General features: G+C 41.7%; 1 protein-coding gene across 2 annotated transcripts in view; it reads right to left on the bottom strand.

The window, feature by feature from the left end:
• Positions 1–9642: 9642 nt before the first annotated feature.
• The window catches only part of SPAG9 (sperm associated antigen 9), a 119675-nt gene continuing 106679 nt past the window's right edge, over positions 9643–22638 (bottom strand). For both annotated transcript variants that reach the window (XM_008568297.1, XM_008568298.1), the window contains 5 exons: positions 22464–22577; positions 19906–20082; positions 16823–16972; positions 12462–13388; positions 9643–12272 (listed from right to left, as the gene is read on the bottom strand). In XM_008568297.1, the coding sequence (XP_008566519.1) occupies positions 13273–13388; positions 16823–16972; positions 19906–20082; positions 22464–22577 (557 nt within the window). In that variant the 3' untranslated portion in view covers positions 9643–12272; positions 12462–13272. The remainder of the gene's footprint in view (positions 12273–12461; positions 13389–16822; positions 16973–19905; positions 20083–22463; positions 22578–22638) is intronic.

The raw sequence follows: 22638 nt of genomic DNA, 5'->3' as shown, positions 1-22638 counted from the left end.
ACAGCCGCTGAGTCAGGGTGACCCATCTGCAAGATGGTGAGCGGGCTCAGCACTATGGCTGGCACAGCTGCCTGCCTCAGGGCACGCAGGGCGTGTCCACAAGTCAGAACAGGCAGGTGCCTCCTCCCTCAGTGACCCCGCCCTGCGTTCCCCTCCCCCCCCAGACCCACGTGCAGGCCGACTCAGCTCGCCTCACCTCCAGGCCTGTCTCCCTGCAGGCAGATGTTCTCAACGCTCACTCCACGGGTGAGCACCTGGAGTCCACAAACTCCTTGGAATTGAAGGTGGGAGCCTTGTTCTGGGAAGAAGGTCATAGATATTGTCAGATTTTTCAAGGGGGGCTTTGACCCCACAAAGAGGCAGCAGCAAGAAAAGCAGGTGGACAGACCTCAGAATCAGATGAGCCAAGGTCAGACACGGGCCCACCAGGGTCCTTGGAACCTATTGTCTAAGACAACGGTTCTCATACCACGACAATGTGCCCCCCTGGGGGCTTTAGCAATGTCTGGAGACATTTTTGATTGTCACAACTGGGGAGGGAGGGAGTACTACTGGCATTTAGTGGGTAGAGGCCAAGGATGTTGCTAAATATCCTGTCATGCACAGAACAAACCACGCAACAAAGAATTATCCAGTCCCAAATGTCAACAGTGCCAAGGCTGAGAACCCCTGGGCTGTCATCTGTCAAAGGGGGAAACACCTGCCTCCCAGTGCTTTGAGGGTTAAGGGAAGCAGCTTACATGAAGAGCCAGGACTGGCCTAGTACATGCTCCACGGGCCCAAGAGACTTTCCTTTCCTGGGGACTTTTTGGTCTGGGACATGGCAGAATACAGGCAGAGGTGGAGTAGGCACATATTCTGACCTTCACATGAGAATTTTCTGAAATGATTTTGATTCTAGACTTTCTAGAGTGCCATGCTCATCTATCAACTCTTTCAATAAGGAAAAAGCAGGCCCTGGAAGGAGAAGCCTGCCCTCTGGGCACTCACCATGCCACCTCTCTCAAGCCTCGGGCTCCATTAGGTCTCCCATGGGACCCATCCCACTCGCCCTTCACCTCATTTATGGAGGGAAAGGAGAGTGCTGAGAGGGTGGGAGGCAAAATACCTCCTTCGAGCCCTCCTGAGACCCATCCTTAGGAGCCCAGGGAGGGAGGAGATTTGTTTAGGAGCAGCCCTGCAGAGGCAGGGGGATGGCCAAGAAAACTTTGGAGGTGGTGTGAAGCTGAGACCCGGAGCCAGCAAGCCCTCCCTGCCACTCAGCTCAGTGGTCACTTGGGTCCAGCCCTAAATGTCAACAGTGGTGAGGCTGAGAACCCCTGGTCTAAGAGTCATCTGTCAAATGCGGAAACACCTGCAGCCTCAGCAGCCATGGGGTCAAATGTCTCCTCTACAAAAATCATTCCAGATAAGTCACTGCCTTCTCCACGGGACTGGCTAATGTATCCAAATTGGGACCCCCACCTGGCCCCGTGGAACTCTGCCTTGCTCGTTTGTCCAATTCAAGTATAATGGATTATCGGATTACTATGCAAGGAGATCATTGCTCTGAGGCCAGTTGGGAGCTGGGACCCTGAGACCTCTTTCTGGCACTGCTCACTTGTTGGGTCTGGGGGATTAACATACTCCCTCTCTCTGGGTCTCAGTTTAATGAGGAGGACATACCACCTTCCAAACCTCAGTGATGGGGTCAGGCTTCAGGGGGCTTCTGTGTCTGTCCTTGGAGACCCAGCTGTCGCCGCTGACAAGCCTGGACAAGCAGCTGTTTCTGAAAAGACAGCAGCAGCAATGGGGAAAGGGCAGAGCTCTGAGGGAGGGGAAGAGGAGACCAAAGGACATCAGAATGACTGAGGACAATTAAAAGGGTCTGGGCACGAAGCTGCAGTCTCCAAGAAGCAGCTGCCTCCTGCTGCAGGAGCCTCTTATCTGGAGAAACATTTTTGTCTTTATCGGGAATTTCTTCCAGATGCATAACATCCGACCTTTGCCTTCTTTACAGCTTAGCTCTGCTACCAATCCCAGTGGGCTGAAAAAACTGTGACTGCCCCCCTGCCCTCTAATGCCCGTTCCTCACAGATACTCAGTCCCTTCGCAGGGATGCTCGGAGACTGCAGGCAATCTTGCCTCCTGCCAATCTTCTCCTGCAGGGGCTACAAAGCCAGGAGGGGCAGCCTGGGCCTGGCGTCCTAGGCTTCTTGCCCAAAGCATGATGCCATCTTGCAAGTTCTGGGCCAGGAAAGGGGCCAGGGAGCCTCGCTGCTGCTCACCAACGGCCCCTCCCCAGGACCCTTAACTCTTCAGCTGCTCCAATTCCCACCCAGCTTGCCTGGGCATTTCCCAGTGCCACAAGCCTTCTGACATCCTCTTCCCCACCAAGCTTCTTTCCGAGGCCCTTTCCTCTCTCAGCCAGCTTTATACCAGACATTCCTCTGGCCAGCAGCTCTGCACAGGAGGCTGGGCAAGGATGAAGAAGCTCCAGATGGTATGTGGGCAGGGGGAACTGTCTCCCTGACCTCAAGGATTTGAGAGAGGGATGGAAGCTGTGCATGGGGCCTGTCAGCTGGAGTTTGTGAAATAGAGCTCCATACACCCTCATTAATGTACGCTATCAGCTTCTGTAGAATTGCTTGCGTAACCTAAGTAACTCCATTTTACCCCGTCTGACCTGCAGACTACCCCCCTCTTCTGCATGAGAAACCATTGACCTTCTCATAGAAACAGAAACCGTTACATGGGAACAGGAGCCATACGCAGTGAACTATTACATGGGAACAGAAACTATACACAATGAAAACTTGTATGCTTGATTGCTCTCACGGCTCATTCTTGGCTTCTGTGACCTAGCTCCCTAGCTTGCTTGGTGCACCTGGACAAACCTGTGTGCCAACGGATGTAGTTTTTGCCTTTAAAAACCCCACAAGACCAAGGCCTGAGGCCGTTCTCCCTTGGTTGCTCCTTGAGAGACGGTTGCTGGCCAGCTGGGGTGAATAAACTGCCCTTTTCTGCATGAGTGACGTGTAAGTGCATTCTTGCGGGAGGGTGCCTCACAACATTTGGGGCAGTCATACCTACCTGAGCATCCTGGAGCAGCGCTGAACCCTGTGGGGCATTAAACCCCCCAGTCTTGAGAATGCCAGTGCTGCTGTGGCATGCCCTTCCTGCAGACTGGCTCTTGCCCATCTGAGTGTCCTGACCTCAGGGGAGGCAGCAAGGGTCCATTACCCTGTATACTCACCAGCTCCCCACCTGAGCCAAGGCAACCTTGACCCTCCCACCCCTCTTCCAGTGCTCTGTGCCACATGCCAGGTGTCTGGGTGTGGTGACCACTGGCCATACCCTATCTCCCTCCTTGGGACTGCCATCCCAGGCCCTCACCTGCCCCTGTCAATGTGGTGGTGCTGTGCTCTGTTCTCCATCAAGAGGATCTGATAGCTTCTTGCAACTTAACTCAGAGTTGGGATGGGCGGGAAGGGGTAACAAAACTAATCCCTAACTCTTTTGCTCCTAATGTTTAGAATCATGGGGCAGGAACAGATCCTAGAACTCACCTAAGTCCAACCCTGTCATTTTACAGAACAGAAAACTGAGGACCAGGACTGGCCAGTTAGCTCAGTTGACTGGAGTAAGGTGTTAGAACACCAAGGTCAAGGGTTTGGATCCCCAGACTGGCCAACCGCCAAAAAAAGAAAAAACTGAGGACCAGAGAGAAAATGAGTAGCCTAAGGCTTGTGGCTACTCAGAGCAGCTTGGGACAGGGGTCTGAGTTTCCTGGCCTGAAGCCCGGTGTGTCTGGATGTGCAGTAATCGGCAAATCCAAGAATTAGCTGCAGAGGTGGTGTGTGGGAGAAGAGACTGGAGAGTGGACTTGGAGGTTTATTCCAAGCACATAGATTCTCTCCCCACTAATCCTCACTCCCTCCTTTTTTCCTTTTCAGCAGCAGTTATAAAATCCAGGAAATAAATGTGAATTGATGGCCTATAAAGGGCTTAGTTAGTGCTGTGACCTGCTGAGTTATGTAACTTCTATTTTTTTCGGTCTTGGATGAAGTTTCCATTGAAGCAACTCACTAAGCTGATTCCGTGACATTTCCTTCAGCCTTGTTCAGAGGCAGCAGCAGCAGGAACTCCTCCGCAACTTCAAAGACCAGAAACTGGTGCTGTAGGTGCTTTCAAAAATTCCCTTCTTTAGTCCCTTGGGCCAATGTTTCTCTCACCCGTATCAACCCCTGCTCACCTCAGCAACAATCCTAAGCTCTGGACCCTTTTGGGTCCCTGAGCTATAAGCTGCCTGAGGGTGAGGAGGAGAACCCAAGGGTATGAGAATCTAGAGGAGCCCAGTGGAAAAAACACTGAACTAGAGTCAAGAGTACTAGTCCAATCTCCACTGTTGGATAACAAACACTCTTGGCTTCAGCTTGCTTGTTAGTAAAGTGAAGTAGTAAACCCTACTACAATTTGATCCTCCTCGGTCGGGATTGGTCTGCCATGCTGGGGCCGACAGCACAGTGAGGATGAAAGGGAGGAACCAGGGGCTGGCAGTCTTTGGATGCTAGCAAGTGGAAGGTTAATACCAGCATGGTGCCACCTTGTGCTCAAAAGACACCAAAGCCGGGCCTCTCCCTAAAGGCAGCTTTCCTTCCCCATACCTTTCATGCTCTGGGAGGGGATATTGGGAAGCCAAGGGTCCTCCCTAATTAAGCTTCACCTCTCAGCCCTTCACCGCAAATGCCAAAGGGGCCCTAGGGAGAAGCTCTCTGTAGGTTCTGATGCCATCCTATCATAGACTTTTGGAGACCCCTTCCCAGGTTCAAAAAGAAAAAGATCCAAGGGAAGTCCACGACCTCAACAGTGTCTTTCTTCCTAATTAAGACATATTCCTCCCATGCATGAAAGTCATTCCTTGATGCCTCACGGACAAACTGGCATCAAACAAAGCTGTTTGTGCCAAATGGTTCAGCCTACATGAATTCCCTCCATTGAGGATCTGGTTGGGTATAAAGGTTACTACTTGTCCACAGAACCCAAACTGCACACTCAAGGTGTGTCACCTAGAATGGTCCACACTAAAGGAATATCACCCTAGAAGTAGCCTTAGAACTCATCCAAGCCAAGCTCCTGCTTTTGCAGATAATGCAAGCTGAGAGCCCAGAAAGAGGAAATGACTTTTTTTTTTTTTAGAAGATGACTGGTAAGGGGATCTTAACCCTTGACTTGGTGTTGTCAGCACCACACTCTCCCAAGTGAGCTAACCGGCCATCCCTATATGGGATCTGAACTCGTGGCCTTGGTGTTATCAGCACCACATTCTCCCAAGTGAGCCACGGGCCGGCCCTAGGAAATGACTTTTGATGGATCAGTGGCAGGACGGGGCTAGAACCTACAATTCTTTATCATGACTTGGTTTTTGAGACACTGACTTGTGGCTCACATCAGATCACACCAGGGGGGAGGTCTTTGGAACAAAGGCCTATCACATTGGGACCCCTGAAACATGGCTTTAATACGGGTGGGATGGTCTGGATAAACCCTCAATGGGTGAAGCCCAAGATGGGATCTCTAAATAAGCCAAGGCCTATCTAGAGGTACCTGCCCAGTTCCTGCTCATCTCCAGCCAGGCTGCTCTAGTAAGGACAATGCTTCAGATGGCTCTAAGACCAATATGGGATTCTCTTCCGGTGAAGAACATGCCACACTTCTGCTCTAGTTCCTTATTAATAGCCCCAAGTAAACTCTCCAAGACAGAAATGTAGATGGCCTATGTCATAAAAGCCTGCTTCCACAGAAGCACACCAGGCCAAAACGTAGCTAAAGGCAAATAGCTGAAAAAAATTCACTCCTGGATTTGGAACTCAAAGAAACCTCTGTCACTTGTCTGGGGCTAGCCAAAGGTAGAGCAAAGTAAACTTGATGAGAAAGGATAATAGGAAAAGAAATCGAGGCCTCGGTGGGGGAAGGATACAAACGTTTGTTAACTGTTGAGTAGTACTTCTTTACATGAGCTCATTTGTTCTTTCCAACAATCCTGTGAATGAGGTGCCATTATCATAATACTACCAACGAGGAAATTCAAGTTTCTGAAGGACTACTCCACTCTCTTTGGGTGAGATATCCTGAAGATGCCTTGACAGATAGAATTTTGCATCTTTGCTTGGGAAGAGTCATGCTAAGCTTTTTAATGATGTAGAAAGCATCTAACACTCCTTGCCACCATTCCATACCCTGTTGTGCATCTGATGTTAATATTTTATTTGGTTCTTTATGTCTGCTCTCTACCCATTTATATCCATGACTGTGAGATTAATTTTTGTCATAAAGCATTATGAGCAACAGATAACTAAATAAATATCTTTTGATGGCATCTAAAAATGTCAAATTTACCACTTTTTTCATGCTTCAACTTGCCCTTCCATGTGCCTGCATAGGAAAGAAATTAACTTTTAGAAACAAGAGAATATGGAGGCCGGCCCGTGGCTCACTCAGGAGAGTATGGTGCTGATAACACCAAGGCCATGGGTTTGGATCCCATATAGGGATGGCTGGTTGGCTCACTGGGAGAGCGTGGTGCTGACAACACCAAGTCAAGGGTTAAGATTCCCTTAACAGTCATCTTTTTTTTTTAAAAAAAAAAAAGAGAGAGAGAGAGTATGGGTCTCTTGTGTTTAATTTTCATGGACTATCCCCTTTCCTTAAACTGGGGATGGTGGGGAGGGCAAGAGTAGGTATTCCCTGAAAGGTCCAACAGGCCCAAGGTACCTTTGCTTCCTAACAGAGCTCTATTAGAACAGACAAGGCCTGGAGCACTGATAAATAGACTGGAAATAAGAATATTCTGCATTAAACAGGCCCTGCAGACCATTTTTTCTCTTGTTTTTATCACATTATGAAGTAGATATCATACCAATATCATTTGTTTGACTACAGCTTCTGGCAGTACAGCCACCACACTTGATTACATATCCCCCTTTCCATGTCTGCTTCCCTCTACCAGCCTAATCTTCTTGAGGGGGTCTTAGCCTCACATACCTGACTCCTGGGAATATCTGAGAGCCAAAGTAAGGCCAGGAGGTATGCATGTTTCTACCACATGGTTTACTTCACTTAGCCATCACAGGAACCCTTTGGGGTGTTACTCTGTTTTTACAGTAAGGGCCACAAAATTAGGAAACGGTAGACCCAGGATTCAAACCCAGGTCTCCTTACTTGAGATCTAGTACTTTTCCCAACACAGCTGCAAGAGCCTTCGGTGTTCAGTTGGATGTACCATCCGATGAGGCACATGTGCCTTTACTTATCTCAGCTGGTCCCGTTTACCAAAAGGGAAGCCCTTCTATGGCGAGGCCTACGGATCACCTGAGGACAATAATATTCTCCATAGGGTTTCTCTGCAGATCACCTGTGAATTTATGAGCTAAATACTCTGAAAAAACAACTAGATGTTATGCAAATATGAGCTAGACATGATAACAACTAAAAGATTATGGATTTTTTCTATGAAAAACTATGAGAAAATAGCCTTGCCAAGTGAACACAGACTAAAAGGAGACAAAATATTCCCTTTAAGCTTTTGATATAGCAATAAGTTCAAAGTACCCTCAACTTCGATTGTTCATGAATCTAAAAGGAAAGACTATTGGGCTGAGCCTGGCTGAGCCTGCTGGCAGGTCACCATGTGCAGCTTATAACCGGCTAAGAATGAAGCTTTGTGTTCCTGGAAAACAGATGCTTGTGAATCCACCTGCGCTGCTCCTGAGTCCTTCTTAAGCAGATGTTCCCAATGGAAGGATCAGGATCACCTGGGCAACTGTTTTCCTAACTACACCAGTAGAGTCTGATACTCCTGAGATGAGCGGAAGAAGGAAAAAAAAATTATTCTGCAAATAGCTACTGGGGTGATTCTGGCCGTACCTCCCTCTCCTGGCCTGGTTGAGAGCTGCAGCTTGTAAGTGAAGTTGCTGTCCCCACTCAGTTGGGGCTTATTTTTCCACCTACTTTGGGGCCTCAAATCAAATCATAATTTCTTTTTGTCTGTGGGTGGGGGCCAGTGTTCTGCTTGTAGGTGGCTAAAAGCATGGAGCTAAATATCTGGCTTCTTTTGCACATTGTCGTTCTGATTAACTGAAAATTCTAAGTAATGAAATCCAACCCAACAGCTATCTGGGCCTCATGGGGAAATAGGCAGCCCTGGTCTGACAAACAGGTATGGTTCTTACCTATACAGACAACAAACTGAGGCAGATTAGAACCACAGGGCCAGAAAGGGCGCAAGCTAGGATTTTTTTTAACACCTGGCTAAATCACCCTCCCTTTGAACATATAAGAGAACTAAAGTACGAAGATGTTAGAGCAGTATCCCTCAACCTAACCTACATCACAATTACCTATGACACTTTACTGATGTCCAGGTCCAGACCCCACAGACAGTCTGATTCAATAGCTCTGGGGTGAAGTTTTATGCCTTTGTGATTCTGGGGTGCTATGTTAAAGTGACTGGCCTAGGGTCACTGCAGGGCAAAGCCTGGACAGAACCCGGGTCTATGGTCTTCTTTCCCACTATATCATTATGTTTCTCTAAAGAAAATGAGTTTAAATTGTATTAATTACCCACTATTTAGGGCACTCTGAGAAGCACCCTAACTACAAAACTTTTCCTAATAAATTGACCACTGCTGACAATTAAGTCCACACCTCTTCCGATTGCGAGGGCTTTCATGCCTTCTCTAACACGAGAGGCCTGGGGGCTAGTTAAGGAAGAGCTTAGAGGCTTAAGCAGACCAAGATCTGAAAGAGTCCTTTCACTGGGGGTGGGGGAACTGCAGGCTACAGTTCCAGTTATAAGGATGGTGCCTGCCCTGTTCCCCCAACAAAATTAAAATGAACATGTTTTGCCCTCTGCTGTCACTCAAGCCTCTCACTAGAGACTGGTGGGATCAGGAACATGACTGTATCAGGCCCAAAAGAATCAGTTTCCAGAACAATACCTTGGCAGGCCCTAGCATATTAAGGGGCAGGTAGGGTAAGGTTTTATAAAGTCTAGGAATGAGCCAGGCTATTAATTATATTCTCGGGCATCCAGCCTCACCGGATATATGTCTGTGCCTTCAGCTAGTGAACTGTCCTATTAATATGCCAATTGGGGGGACTTTTACCATCAGGTTAGGCCCCCACTTCTCTTGAAAACATAAACAAAACACACTGGATTAGACTCAATACAAATGCACTGAACCCATATGGATTCACACTGTGCTGCCACATGATCAGCTTTATAACCATCCTTCCTTTCAGAGTCTCCCCCAAGCAAGTGGATCACAAACAAGCACACCGTATTATTAAGATCCGCATTACAACCTGCCTCTTATTACTGAGTAATCTGGCGAATGGTATGCCTTAGTACCATGTGTGGGCTGTTACTCAGCGCTCCCGCATTTCTAGAAAGCTCTCTTGTCTACTGCTCCTAACTCACTGGAACACGTGAGCCAAGCAGACAGGCACGAGTATTCCCACTGCTCACCTTCAGCTAGTGCCAAATGGCTACAGTCCTAACCCTTGGAAATGCCATGTTTGATGGGGGAGATTATTGGACTTTCAAATAAAAACCAAGGTCAGACCCCCGGGAAAAGTAAAAATAAAACACTGGACTTCATACACGTTTCATATACATATTTATATATATTTCATGTACAAAGTTACATTCCGAACCCCAGGGATTCCATAATAGAAATAAATACTGAAATAACTACATCGCTAAACGAGCTTTTTGCTCATAGAAATGAAGCCTCAGCCTCTAAGAGACAGCAAGTAAGACGCTCTAGAACCCATTTTTCAGATTATGAAGGCAAGTAAAATTCTGGATAAAATGTCTAGGACAAAAAACAAATTTAGAACATAAAATGGTTAAAATATATTCGAATATTGAAAAATGTATGACAAAATTAATAAAACAATTTTTTAAGAGAAAGAAAAAGACATTTAGTGTTACAGAATAGCATAACCCTGTTAGAAAAGCATTTATAATTTCCACAGTTAATTTTCTCTTACTCTTCCCATGTTACAAAGTGGGACCAAATGAGTCCCTTTCTCAACATGATCAATTAAGAAGAGCCCTAAATCTGGTTGAGTCCTTTGGTAACGGTTATAATACTCACAAGGAAATAAATATTCAGTTTCACGGCATTTGCAAGACACACGTTCTTTAGAACAGTTAATATTATGAGACATTTTGTTTTGTTTTGTTACTAAGGCAGCCTATGTTAAAGGGCCCAGTCTCAAATGTAAGAAGGCCTTTACAAGAAAAGAACAATACAGCTACTGAGAGAATGTATTTTAACTTTTTCTGTGCAAACACAATTTGGAAAGTTATGTGCTGCATATTTTGTGCTCAAAATGTTTTACACTCTCAACAAGCTGCAGCTACTAAGACATTCATTCGTGTTTAAAAAATTTAGATCCACATGAGTTAGAGAAAAACACTCTCAAAAATGAGTTTTGAGTGGATATTCTCCTTTTGCCTTACAGAGATTTTAACCTGCATTTAATACTAGTAGGTTGAGGCATATGATATTGCCATTTCTGCAGACCAGCAATGATCAAACACTGGTAATTTCATATGGTTCAACCTCAATACATGGCCCCAGGTAAGAAAATGAGAATCCTCACGTACCCCTTATTTCTTCCAACAGGGGCAAAACTTATTTTACATGGAGAGACCGACCCAAAGTACTCAAGTATCTTCTCTGCCCTTGATGTGGTAGCTACAGGCAGTTTATACCACTTTGCTGATAGCATGAAGATTACATTTTGGCATTTTCTTCCAAAGGTTACCACCTTGACCAAAATGAACATTACAAAAATATAAACATTTTAAACTAAAATTAAAAACGTATGGACAAGGCTTTAACACAAATTGTACAGGCGTTTTTGTCCTCTCTGGTCCCTGAAGTTAATCAACAGGGCCACAGATAATCTGACATCTTTAGATAAAATAACTACATATCTATATTCCTTATGTTAAAGCCGGTAAGTTTAAAAAGAGGAATTACAACCACTGTAACATGTCTGCATTTTTCATCTGTAACTCCTGATTTCCTAAATTACATTTGGTCTTACAAATGTGTAAAAGGCTGAACAACGGCAAATAGGGGCTGACTCTGGGATTTACTTCTTGGGAATAAAATTCCCAAACCCTTTGGTGCCTCTTGTGAATTTATACATTTCCAATAAATGTTTAGTAATTTTTTTTTTTTTAGGTATTGCCAAAATGGCTCTGATTTAAAATAAAAAATAAGAACATAGCATACCAGCTACGAAAAAGTGGCCTAAGTTTTGGTGCCTTGAAGAAAAGTGACTAAGTAGCTCAAGCAAAAAATTATTCTTTTAATACAGCTTTTACCAAAACAGTTTTTTTCTTCTAAAACATACAGTGGCCACAATTTTATTGTGTACACGATGTGCTTATAGACACATGTGGCCAAATAGATCCAAAGGCCTCCTCTGGCTCAGTAAATTCCCCGTATTTTATAAGCTAGCCTAATCACGTATATGCATAAAAGTCATTGGTGCACTTTTTACAGATATCTTTGTATAACAGTTCAGAAAAAAAAAAAAAAAAAAATCCCTGGTACTTACGAATGCTTAGACAATTTGAGACTTGTGTTTGCTTTCTTTTCTTTGAAGTAGTCCTCCTGATGATTTGGGGGGGGGGGGGGCTTTCTCTATAGGTTTATATTTTTAAAATAGCACATACAATTGTATTTAGCTTTGCTCAGAGTAATATATAAGAAATGGTAAATCGTACATTTTCAAGAAGCTTGAGAGGAAAAAAATTGCAGCATAATGGTTTTTAAAGACTTATTAAACAAGAAAATCAGTTAAACCCAGACTCTTTTTTTGAATGGGCACTGTGAGTGAAAGACGTAATATCAACATTTACTTTATGGTATCTTGGCTTTGCCTTCTTTCCCTTCATAGTTTTCCCCATTGAAGATGGCATTTTAAGCTCAAAAGGGTACAAAAGCTTACGTGTTATTTACATACAAAATACCAAGTACTAGCTATTCTGTAATTTTATACAGAACAAAAGAAAATAACTTTTCTAATCAAATCCCTCATTCAGTTGGTTAAGCCAGACTCCATCACAGCTACAGTTTTATTAACAGCTAAGAGCAGTCCAGGAACATTTGGCAAACAGGCGAATTTCTTACATGGAAAAAACTCAATCAACCACCACCATCCTCTGGTACGAAGAATACAAAACAAAATTTTCTTTTTAAAAAAACCCTCCCAGGGCCGGCCCGTGGCTCACTCGGGAGAGTGCGGTGCTGATAACACCAAGGCCACGGGTTCGGATCCCATATACGGATGGCCGGTTCGCTCACTGGCTGAGCGTGGTGCTGACAACACCAAGTCAAGGGTTAAGATCCCCTTACCGGTCATCTTTTTTAAAAAAAAAAAAAAAAAAAAAAAACCCTCCCAGTGCTGAAGTATCTTCTAGGCTTCCCAGAATATATCTTCTATGCTTTATAAATAATACACCTCTCAGACATGTCAGTATGAAAATGAGTGAGACTAGTCTCAAAAAAAAAAAAAACCCAGAATATTCAGGGAAGCAGGGCTCATAAACTTTAGAGCTCTAATAAGTCAGAAACAGGAAACTTTTATTTAAATAGTGTAGCCTTAATTTCTTTAATATAAAACCCCCCAAATCTGATGAAAACAAAGTTTTATATACCATATAAACAAGATTTGTCAGATTTGAAAGTGAAAGTTAATTTACAATTAGCTTTAGCCCTCTCGGGACAATTAGATAAATCCTGATAATCTACCTGATATTAGTGTGTGTCAATTTTATAATACATTGGGGAAAACTCTGCTATTGTACTTATGGTATGGTTCGTTCACCAAGTGTTTTCCATTAATTCCATTATTAGTGACAGCTAAAAAGTGACCCCACCAAATGAAGTGGGTGACATTAGACTGTGGCAGAGTAAACCACATCTGGATTGCTTTCTGTAATTCACCAGTTTGCAGAAAGTAAACATTCTTTGATTTGTTCATTATATACTGAAATTGCCTATAACACTGTGCAGTAAAAGAGATAGTTCCTCTGTATTGTTATGGTAGGACAGATTTTATAATATAAAGTTAACAGGAAAAAAATGCTCACACATTATGTGGTGAAACTTATTTCACAAAAAGAGCATTAAATAAAGGGGAAAAGGGAAAATAAACCATGCAGAAGAGATGGCTTCCCCATCGCCACCTGTTCTTCCTATGGGCTCACTCACTGCCATACATCACTTGCCACACTATCAAATGACTCCTTTCTGCTCTGGTGACGGAAGGTTCAAGTGGAAGGTCCTCTCCAAGAAGTTCTGATTCTCCACCTTCATCACCTAGAGGATGATAAGGAGACTCGAGTTAGGTTGAGCACAGTAAATACAGAATGATGTGAATCAAACATAGTGCTCAAGGTTAGTCTGTGAACAAGATGCACACAACCTGTCTAATTTCCAATGCAGAGAACACAGTAAAAGAAATATCACGAGTCACATTCTTCACTGTCTGATTTTTGAAAAGGTTAACTCACTTTTCAGACATTTGTAAAAGTGAGTTCACTATACTGTGTTGGAAAGTCATCCCAATATGTCTGCATACTGACATTAACAGAAATGGGAAGCTAAGAAAGGAAAGCCGTCCAATTCTGTGTTCATCCAAAATGGACAGTCTACTCTTATTTACTTGAACTAAGAATTGAGACTAAATATTGCTGTAAATGCACAATCATGGGTATAAAGCACACAAATTAACTAAACCCAAATAACTCCTGCTTATTTTCAGAGATAAGAGTAAAAGTTTCCAATCGAAGATAACTGACACAAAAATATAAAAACTGAAATTGTCTCCCTTCAGCACTATAAGATGGCCTACCTACCACACTGGGTTTTCTTCCAATTTTCAAGTTTAGGGTAAGCTATGAATTAACAGTGTATGGTGAAGATGAAGAAACGAAGAAGTTGGGTAACAGACAGGCTACATACAGGTTCTCTGCGAGCTAGCTGAAAGAATGTGATAAATGAGATCCTGATCAAAGACATGGGCTTCCAAGGCCCAGTGCAGCTACCACACTCCTCCTCACAAGTTCACATTAATTGGCATGGTTGTGGCAGAGCAGGGTTATTTTGGCACAACCCAGTGACAAGATGTCTAGTGGGATGGATTCTTTAGTAGAATCCTAAAAAGGTGTATACCAAGGAACGAAGGCAGTCCACTGATCTACTGGAATTTTGTAATGTGCCCCACCTGAATTTCAGCTGGACAAAAGAAAATATTGATACTGTTGACTAAAAACAGCAGAAAAGAAAAAATTCTAAATATCTACAGTTTTCACTTCAGGCTAAACTCTCCTTTATCCATCCCTTCATGGTCTTTTCACAGCAATGTCAAACTATAGAGATGAGCACACTCAGGACAAAATCCAGTTTCTGAGCTGAAATATAACCAGGTGGTTAGAATGTACAAAAACTAAGTTTGACTCTTAAATTTAAAAACTTACAATGATAATGACAAATTAATTGGCTGAAACAAGAGGTCATTGCATTTGTTTTTTCAGTTGTTTTTTTTAAAGATTCTATTTATAAAAAATTATTCTGTCTCCTTGGGTCTCTATATCCTAAGATTTAAGTTAAATCATTATAAAATGGGACTGTTGAGGTCAATTTCTCATCAATAAAATATTACAGGAAATGGAAAAGAAAATGGAATAAAAAAAGATCAAATTGAATTTTTTAAAAAAGCATATCGTGACTTAAAATTAGCCTATGCTCAAAGATAAGTCTATTTTTCAGGCTGGATTAACCAGAGATACTGCCAAACCTAGTTAAGCAATTTTTATGCTATTTTCAGGATCCACAATGGAAGAAATTTTTAGTAGAAATGGGAAAACCACAGAGAGCTTATTAACATATTCCTTATTATGGTTCCAACTGCCATACTGAACCACAAAAATCACTCCAGCAAAGTGGAGTCTCTACAATTTCTCTCTATGAAGGAATTTTATACCAATAGTCAATTATTTAAAACATTTTGAAATGACTCCATTCCTGCTGACATCACTGGGATCAATTTCTAAACTTAACATTAACACCCCTCCATGCTTCAATTTGTGTCAGTAAGTCTTTTGCATCAGATATTCTGGTTTACACTAATCACCTGTAGCACACTGTCATTTACATGGCCCTAAATTTTATACTATATTTTTACAGAATTCATATCTAAGACAAGTATTTGCCACTGATCTACAACATTATTAGATTCTCTAAAACCATTTAGTGCCATATATTTGGGTGCTTTTTGAATCACTGAGATTTTAGGCCAGTCCAAGAGATCTGTTTACTTACAGCAAATAAATTTATATTTGTACAGTGCTTTACAGTTTATAAAGCACTACTGTTTCACAAGTATCATTTCTCCATACTTTCTTTGTACCTCTCTGGCCATTCCTTTTTAGATCCCTCTGTAAGCTCTAATGACACTTTAAATGAAATACTAATTCAGGGTTCTACTGTAACCTCTTCTTTTTTAGCCCCTACATACTCTCCTTGGGTGAACTCATTAGCCCTCATGGCTTTTAGTACCACTGCATGCAGAAAGCCCCCAGATCCCTCCCTCCTAAAATATAAGACCCTCATACCCAAAAGTCCAGTGGAAATCTTCCACCATGCTCTTCAAAGTCAACATGTCCAACACTGAACTCTGGATCTGCTTCTCCTGTTCTGACAGTCCCCAGCTCTGAGTGAATGGATCAATCCCTCTTTCCCCACATCCCGTTAATAATTAACCACCATGCTTCATTTTTTCCTAACTTATTTCCCTGTCTTTAGCCCTGAACCTCCAATCTTCCACACAAATCTAATCACATTACTCCTTTATTTAAAGTCTTCTAATAGTTCTCCTTTGCTTGAAAGACACAGTGCAATCTCCTTAATTTGGAACAGAAAGACCTCCCATAATTCAGCTCCCCACAACCACCACCTTTCTAGACTAGAAATTTGTACTTTCTTCTCCATGCTCCTGTCATTTTAAAACGGTTTTTCTTCAGTTAAGATGGTTTCAAATCTCTAAACCTTTGGTCAAGCTATTGTCTTACCTTGGAATTGCAATCCTCAGCCCGCCCCAGCCCATTACCCAACTCAATCCTTTACACTAACACTATTCAGTGCTGAGTCACCCCAAGCATCATTTCTTGACTTCCTTCTCTCCCATCCCCTAGAAAGAACTGCCCAATACCCACCAGAACATCTATAACATTTTAATTTATTAACATGTCTCTATCCCTGTACTGTTCTATAATCTATTGGAAGGAGCTTTGTCTGATATATTTCCGTATCTCAAGTTTAAGGCTGACAGGCACATAGTAGATGAGCAATTAATATTTATAAGTTGAAAAAATGAACAAATGAAATCAATTTTGATACAAACAACACTTTATGAAGTATTTTTATTTCTCTATTTTGCAGTTGAGGAAACTGAGGCTCTGGGAGATTGAATGATTTGTTCTAGGCCTTCTGACTCCAAATCTTAGGCTCCTCACATAAAATTCAACATATGTCCATATTCTGCTATTTCTAATGCTTCTTCAAACAAATATATTTCGGTATGAAAATAAATACTAACACCCCCCTCCCAAAAAAAAGAGAAAAAAAATCCTTTCCCAAGTGAAGAATTTAAAGAAGCCCTCTTAGAAATCATTATCAGAGTGGTTGCTTATTTACTGTGTGTAACATACAAGAACACAGGGGAAACCAAGCTCCCAGAAAGAATGACTTACCCATTCGGAAGTCAATGTAGCCCTCTCCTCCACTGATGACAAGCATAGATTTCACGGGCGTCTGGCTGCCAGACTCCTGCGCGGATGGCCCTGCTTTGTCACCTATTAGATCTGTGCCACTACTGCCACTTTGTGGGCTGATGACTTGACCTATTTCACATAGGAACAGAAGTAAATATTAGTAATCACAGATGAGGTTGGGGGAGACTGTTGTTTTTTCTGACTATTTTCTGAGAGTTAAATAAAAAGGTAAGTACATTCTAAAGTACAACTAAAGTACTGGGGATGCTAGAAGGCTCTGTGTAATCAGAAAACATTCATAGGAAAGTTATAAGAGCCCAATTTGAAAATCTAAGTAAAGCAATTTTGTTTGTACCAAAGCAGGAACAGGCCCAATACCCAGTATGAGATATGTGTGACAAGGTGGGACTTAGGTGCCTGCTTCAAACTATTACAATCTACATCTTTTGATCTGAGGGACAGTAGAAAGGTCATTCCTCTGAAAGGGAGTGTAAATATTTCTTTAAGAGACTGAAAAAAGTCTTCCATTTAAGTCTTATGAGTTTACATATTCAAAATTAACATTTAAATTAACTTCAAGTTTATGGCTTTCCTCTGATATTTAAGTACATCTTGCTTTTAATTTAGATTATACACATAAAATCATTGATAAATATGCCTTTTCTTCTAAAACTTAATTAAGTTCTAAGGTAGAATCCTTAGGGATGAAATGGTAGAAAGAGAGAAACAGTTAAATATTATTCACACTATAAACAAGCTCTAAGGCCTCACTCTTAGAAAGCTTTGACTGTGGAATATTTTTTTCCTTGCCAGAATCTGCTGTCCTTTGCTCAAACTACACAGGAGCTAGCAGGACACAGTGATATGATGCAATACACTTAAAAAAATTAGTTAGGTCTGCCACAGGAGCAAGAGAACAGTAGTTGATAATAAAACTAACCAGAATGGTTTAATCCTTAGGGCCAACTGGCCTCACAACAAATAGTAATGTTGTCAATTACACTTTTAGATTTATACCCAACAGAAAAGTCTTGCACATATGCACTAGAAGTTCCACTGCAGTCTTGTTTTCAATGGTAAAAGAGGGAAAAAAAAAAAAAAAAAAAGGAAGAAGAGACCTAGAGGTCCATCATCAATAGGGGAATAAATAAAATGTAGTACATTTGTTCAGATGTGAGAATACAGAGTTAAATGAATGATCTAGATTTTTATGTATAAACATTAATAAATCTCAAAAATTAAGAAGTTGCAGAAGACTGCATATGAAACATAAAAGTTAAGTAAAGTTCAAAACCACAAAAAATATATTATTTATAGATATATTCGAACAGTGAAAATACAAAAACACAGGCAGAAGGATACATGTCAACTTCAAGACAGTGGTTACAGATGGAGAGGAAAGGGAGAAGGAAATGGGATTAGAGAAGAATATAGAGAAGATTCAAAAAGGATTCTGTGGGGCCGACCCCGTGGCTCACTCAGGAGAGTGTGGCGCTGGGAGCGCAGTGGCGCTCCTGCTGCGGGTTCGGATCCTATATAGGGATGGCCGGTGCGCTCACTGGCTGAGCGCGGTGCGGGTGACACCAGTGATCACTAAGGGTTGCAATCCCTTACCGGTCACAAAAAAAAAAAAAAAAAAAAAGGATTCTGTGACATTTCTTTTTTAAAAAGGGCAAGAAAAACAGTTGCCAGCAATTCCATTTCTAGGAATTTATCCTTAGGAAATGACCAAATATATAAAATATACAAATGAGATTTCAGGAAGTGCATTATCATGTTAAGAGTAAGTGAATAATTGGTTAAGGTACTATATGTCAGCCCCTGCCCTGTGTACATTTAATCATTCAATCTTTGGAACACCCCTGGGAAAATGAGTGTAGTGGTTAATTTTATGTGTCAACCTGGCTAGGTTATGTGACCAGATATTTGGTCAAACACCAGTCTAGATATTGTTGTGAAAGTATTTTTTAGATGTGACTAATGTTTAAATCAGCAGACTCTGAATAAAGCAGATTATCTGCTATAATTCTTCTGATCAGTTGAAGGCCTTAAAAGAAAAAGGCTGAGCTCTAGCCACCACCCTCCCACCCCAGGGGAAGGGAAATGTTGCCTCCAGACTGCTTTCAGACTTGAGCAGCAACATCAGCTCTTCCCTGGGTCTCCAGCCTGCTGGCCTGCCCTGCAGATTTCAGACTTGCCAGCCCCCATAATCATGTGGCCAATTCTTTAAAATCTCTCTCTCTCTCCACACACCCCCACCCACCCAACCCTGCTGGTTCTGTTTCTCTGGAGAACCCTAGTACACTGAGACACCACCATTTCTACATCACACAGTTAGTTAATATGACAAAGTCAGATCTGAACCTTGTATATCTCCTGAACTTGTGTCTTACAGGAAAAAAAATACTCAAAACATGGGTCTTGCTTATAGAAGGTCAGCAATATCATTTTAGTATTCTCAACGGACAGAACATTTTTCACTGGACAGCAATACTACCACCTTTTGTCTCACAGTGCTTTATAGTTCCCAATAGCAATTTCACTAACTTTCACAACAAATGAGGCAGGCAGCGCAGATATTAATCACATCCACTTAGAAAACGAAGAAATCAGTCTCAAACGTGACTGCTCAAGGGCAAGCGGCAGAGAGCTCAGACCCCCAGGCTCCTAATCCATTGCTCTTTATCACAACACTGCTAAAGGTACCCATCTCTTCCTGCATGCAGCCCTCATGATGGAAACTTCTTTCTAGTGATTCCCATCATTAGGACAGGACCATTTTGGCATTCTGCTGTAACAAAATAATACCATTGCTTTTCAAAGGTAAGCAAGTCTCTTAAATAAAAATCAAGAAATTTGGTTTTGAGGGTAGGGGAGAGATTCCAGAATAACTTCACTTGAGAATCCCTATAGCACTTTATTCACGCCTCCATTGCAGAACTTCCTTCATGTATTACACTGAAATTACCTAATTCCAGTACTTCACACCAGACTAGGTAGTGGAACCAAGGTATGGCAGAAGAGAGACAATTCGAACACCTCAACAGAATAATCTAGCTCACCTGGGACTGCCACAAAGAATTTCACAGCATCCCGGTGCCCATGGAAGCAAAGCTGTGCATGTGCCATTGAACAGTAGGGTATAAATGTCCCTGGAGTCACTTTATCGCTGTTTTCATCACCATATACACGGATTACACTTCCCGGACGATTTCCTGGTGCTCCTGAGGTTTTATTTGCTGCAACAGAAAAACCAAATATCAAATATTTTCCCCTAGAAAACAGTGATGATGTAACACGTTACTGATTAATCCTTATGATATTATGTAAAAGCTACAGCCAGTTGAGATAAAACAAGGGCAGCAATGCCAATTCAAGACAAAGCTGGAAAAAAAAGAGATATAGCATGCTAGTTATTTTTAAGTACCTCAGTAAATGGAGTAGGGGATTTTGCCAGTCTAGCAATAACTAAGCTTACTCTTTAAACACATGTATTGATTTTTTAAAAATCATTTTAGTTAATAAAAAAGAATAGAGTTGAATCTTAGATGTGTCTGTTTTGTTTTTTAATCCCCATTTTAGAAAACTAACCATTATAAAGTCTAAAGTAGATAGATATATTTTTAAATAAAATCTTTCTTTATAGTTTATCTTCTGATTTTTCTCCCCGATGATAAGTATATTTCCCTTGGGGAGGGTAAAAAGCTGTGCTTAAAAGAATACAGCCACTGCAACAGGGTAGCTTTTATTTACACCAGACCGATGGTTTGCTGGATTACTGTAGAATGACCAGACTCACAAAACATCCCCGTTCCATGGGCGAGTAAGTGAATGATGGAAACATGATTGGTAACAAGAGTAAACAATGTAGATTAATGACAGTTTTAAGAGATGTTTCATGTTTTTATTGGAAGGAAAAGAAAGACTGAAAGAAAGTTCAGCTGCAACAAAAGATGATAAATAGATCAAGCTGCGTTTGGTGGCCATGTAACAAACATTTAAAAAAAAACAAAAACCTGCCGCAATGCAGTGACTGCAAGTGGATGACATTTAGGAACATTCAAAAATTATTCTAGAGAAGTGGGAACAGCCTCACAGTGGCTGTTAGAAGCCAGGAAGAAGGGTTTGGTTCAGGATCTGCACTTACCCCTCAGCCCCAGTAAACGTCCCTGGTGGAGGATTACGGCTAAAGTGAGAAAGGAGGAAAGGGGATATGGAGAGGTGCATGACAGGGAGGAGAAGAATTACTGTGAGCCACCACTCTCAGCGTCCTCTAACCTGGCACTCAAAGCTCCTACAAAATTAACAAAATCCCACTTGGCATAATACCAAGTAACACAAAGTTCTTAACCAAGGCCTCTATAAGAATATCTCTGCCCAAAAACGACAATTTGATTTACTGTGATTTTGGTTTTCTTAATTGGAAAGCAATTTTAGTGAATCTGAATCAAAATACCAAGTATTTAAGGTGAACCATTTTCTTTTTTTTTTTTTAAAGATGACTGGTAAGGGGATCTTAACCCTTGACTTGGTGTTGTCAGCACCACGCTCTCCCAAGTGAGCTAATCGGCCATCCCTATATAGGGATCCAAACCCGTGGCCTTGGTGTTATCAGCACCACTCTCCCAAGTGAGCCATGGGCTGGCCCAAGGTGAACCATTTTCTAAATGTTAAAATTTCCCCTCTATTTTTCTTTGTATGTTTTTTTTTTTTTTTAAATCCTGTTCAAATAACTATGCTGAAATGGAACTCTTTCTGGTAAAGGAATTGAAATGAACTCTGGGGATGCTGGAATCTCTTAGGATATAGGAAGTGGTCTAAACATGTAGATTTGTAAGTAATTGCAGAAAAGACAGTTGGGATTAAGAACTTGGGTTCTTTAAAGGTTCCAAACACACCTTCTAGTCCTTCTCCCTCCCTTTCTCCTGAAAAAAGGTAGGGTGATTCTGAGGTGTGTATTTACTAACTTATTTTATGGACTTATGGCATTTATTTTCAAAGCATTCCCTGCCCATGAATTTTGCAACACAAAAAAAAACTTAATGGATGATCAATGTAATGGAAGATCATATGAGAAACATACAATGTACATCTTGTTCAAAAAAAAAATAAACCATATTTTTTTCAAATAGAGAGATGGATGGATTATGTCCAGCATAAGGAAAGGCTTGCTGACCTTCTGAGAAACTTCTCCTGCAACGTTTTTAAACCTCAGCTAGGACAAATGCAATATCCTAAACTATCTGCAAGGGAGATATGAAAAACTAGGGAGTGCTTCTGGATACTGGTGTAATAAAGTAGAAGAAAAATAGACTTCAACCTTTATTTCAAAGATGAAATAGGACTGTGAGTCCTGAATTGAGAAAAAGAGCTTCTCACAATGAAAAACTTTTAATTACAATATTCGTCCTGATACATGGAAACTGTTATTCTCTAGAATTTATGTTTCATAGGAAGAGTGGAGGAACAGTAGTAGCTTTGTCTTTGCCATCAGCTTGATTTTCTCAGTTACCACAGATTTGCTAATATCTAAACACTTCCTTCTACCTGAATTCTGGTCATAACTATTTCCTGCAACTTTCCTATTAGCCCTGTGACAGTTACATAAAAATATACTTACTTTCTGTCAATGGGATGGAGATAATGACACCATTTCCTGTCCCCACCCACAAACGATTGCAAGACACCATAAGAGCTGTGATCCTCACAAAAGAGAAGCCCAGTTTTCCAGTACCTGTATGGGAGGGAGGGGGGAACATTTTATTGAGAAACTAAAGCACATGGTATTTTAGATT

This window comes from Galeopterus variegatus, unplaced genomic scaffold (assembly GCF_000696425.1).
Source record: "Galeopterus variegatus unplaced genomic scaffold, G_variegatus-3.0.2 Scaffold395, whole genome shotgun sequence".
NCBI classification, from domain to species: Eukaryota; Metazoa; Chordata; class Mammalia; order Dermoptera; family Cynocephalidae; genus Galeopterus; species Galeopterus variegatus.
The sequence above is the reverse complement of the archived record's forward strand: the minus strand, read 5'-3'. Positions and strand labels throughout refer to the sequence as shown.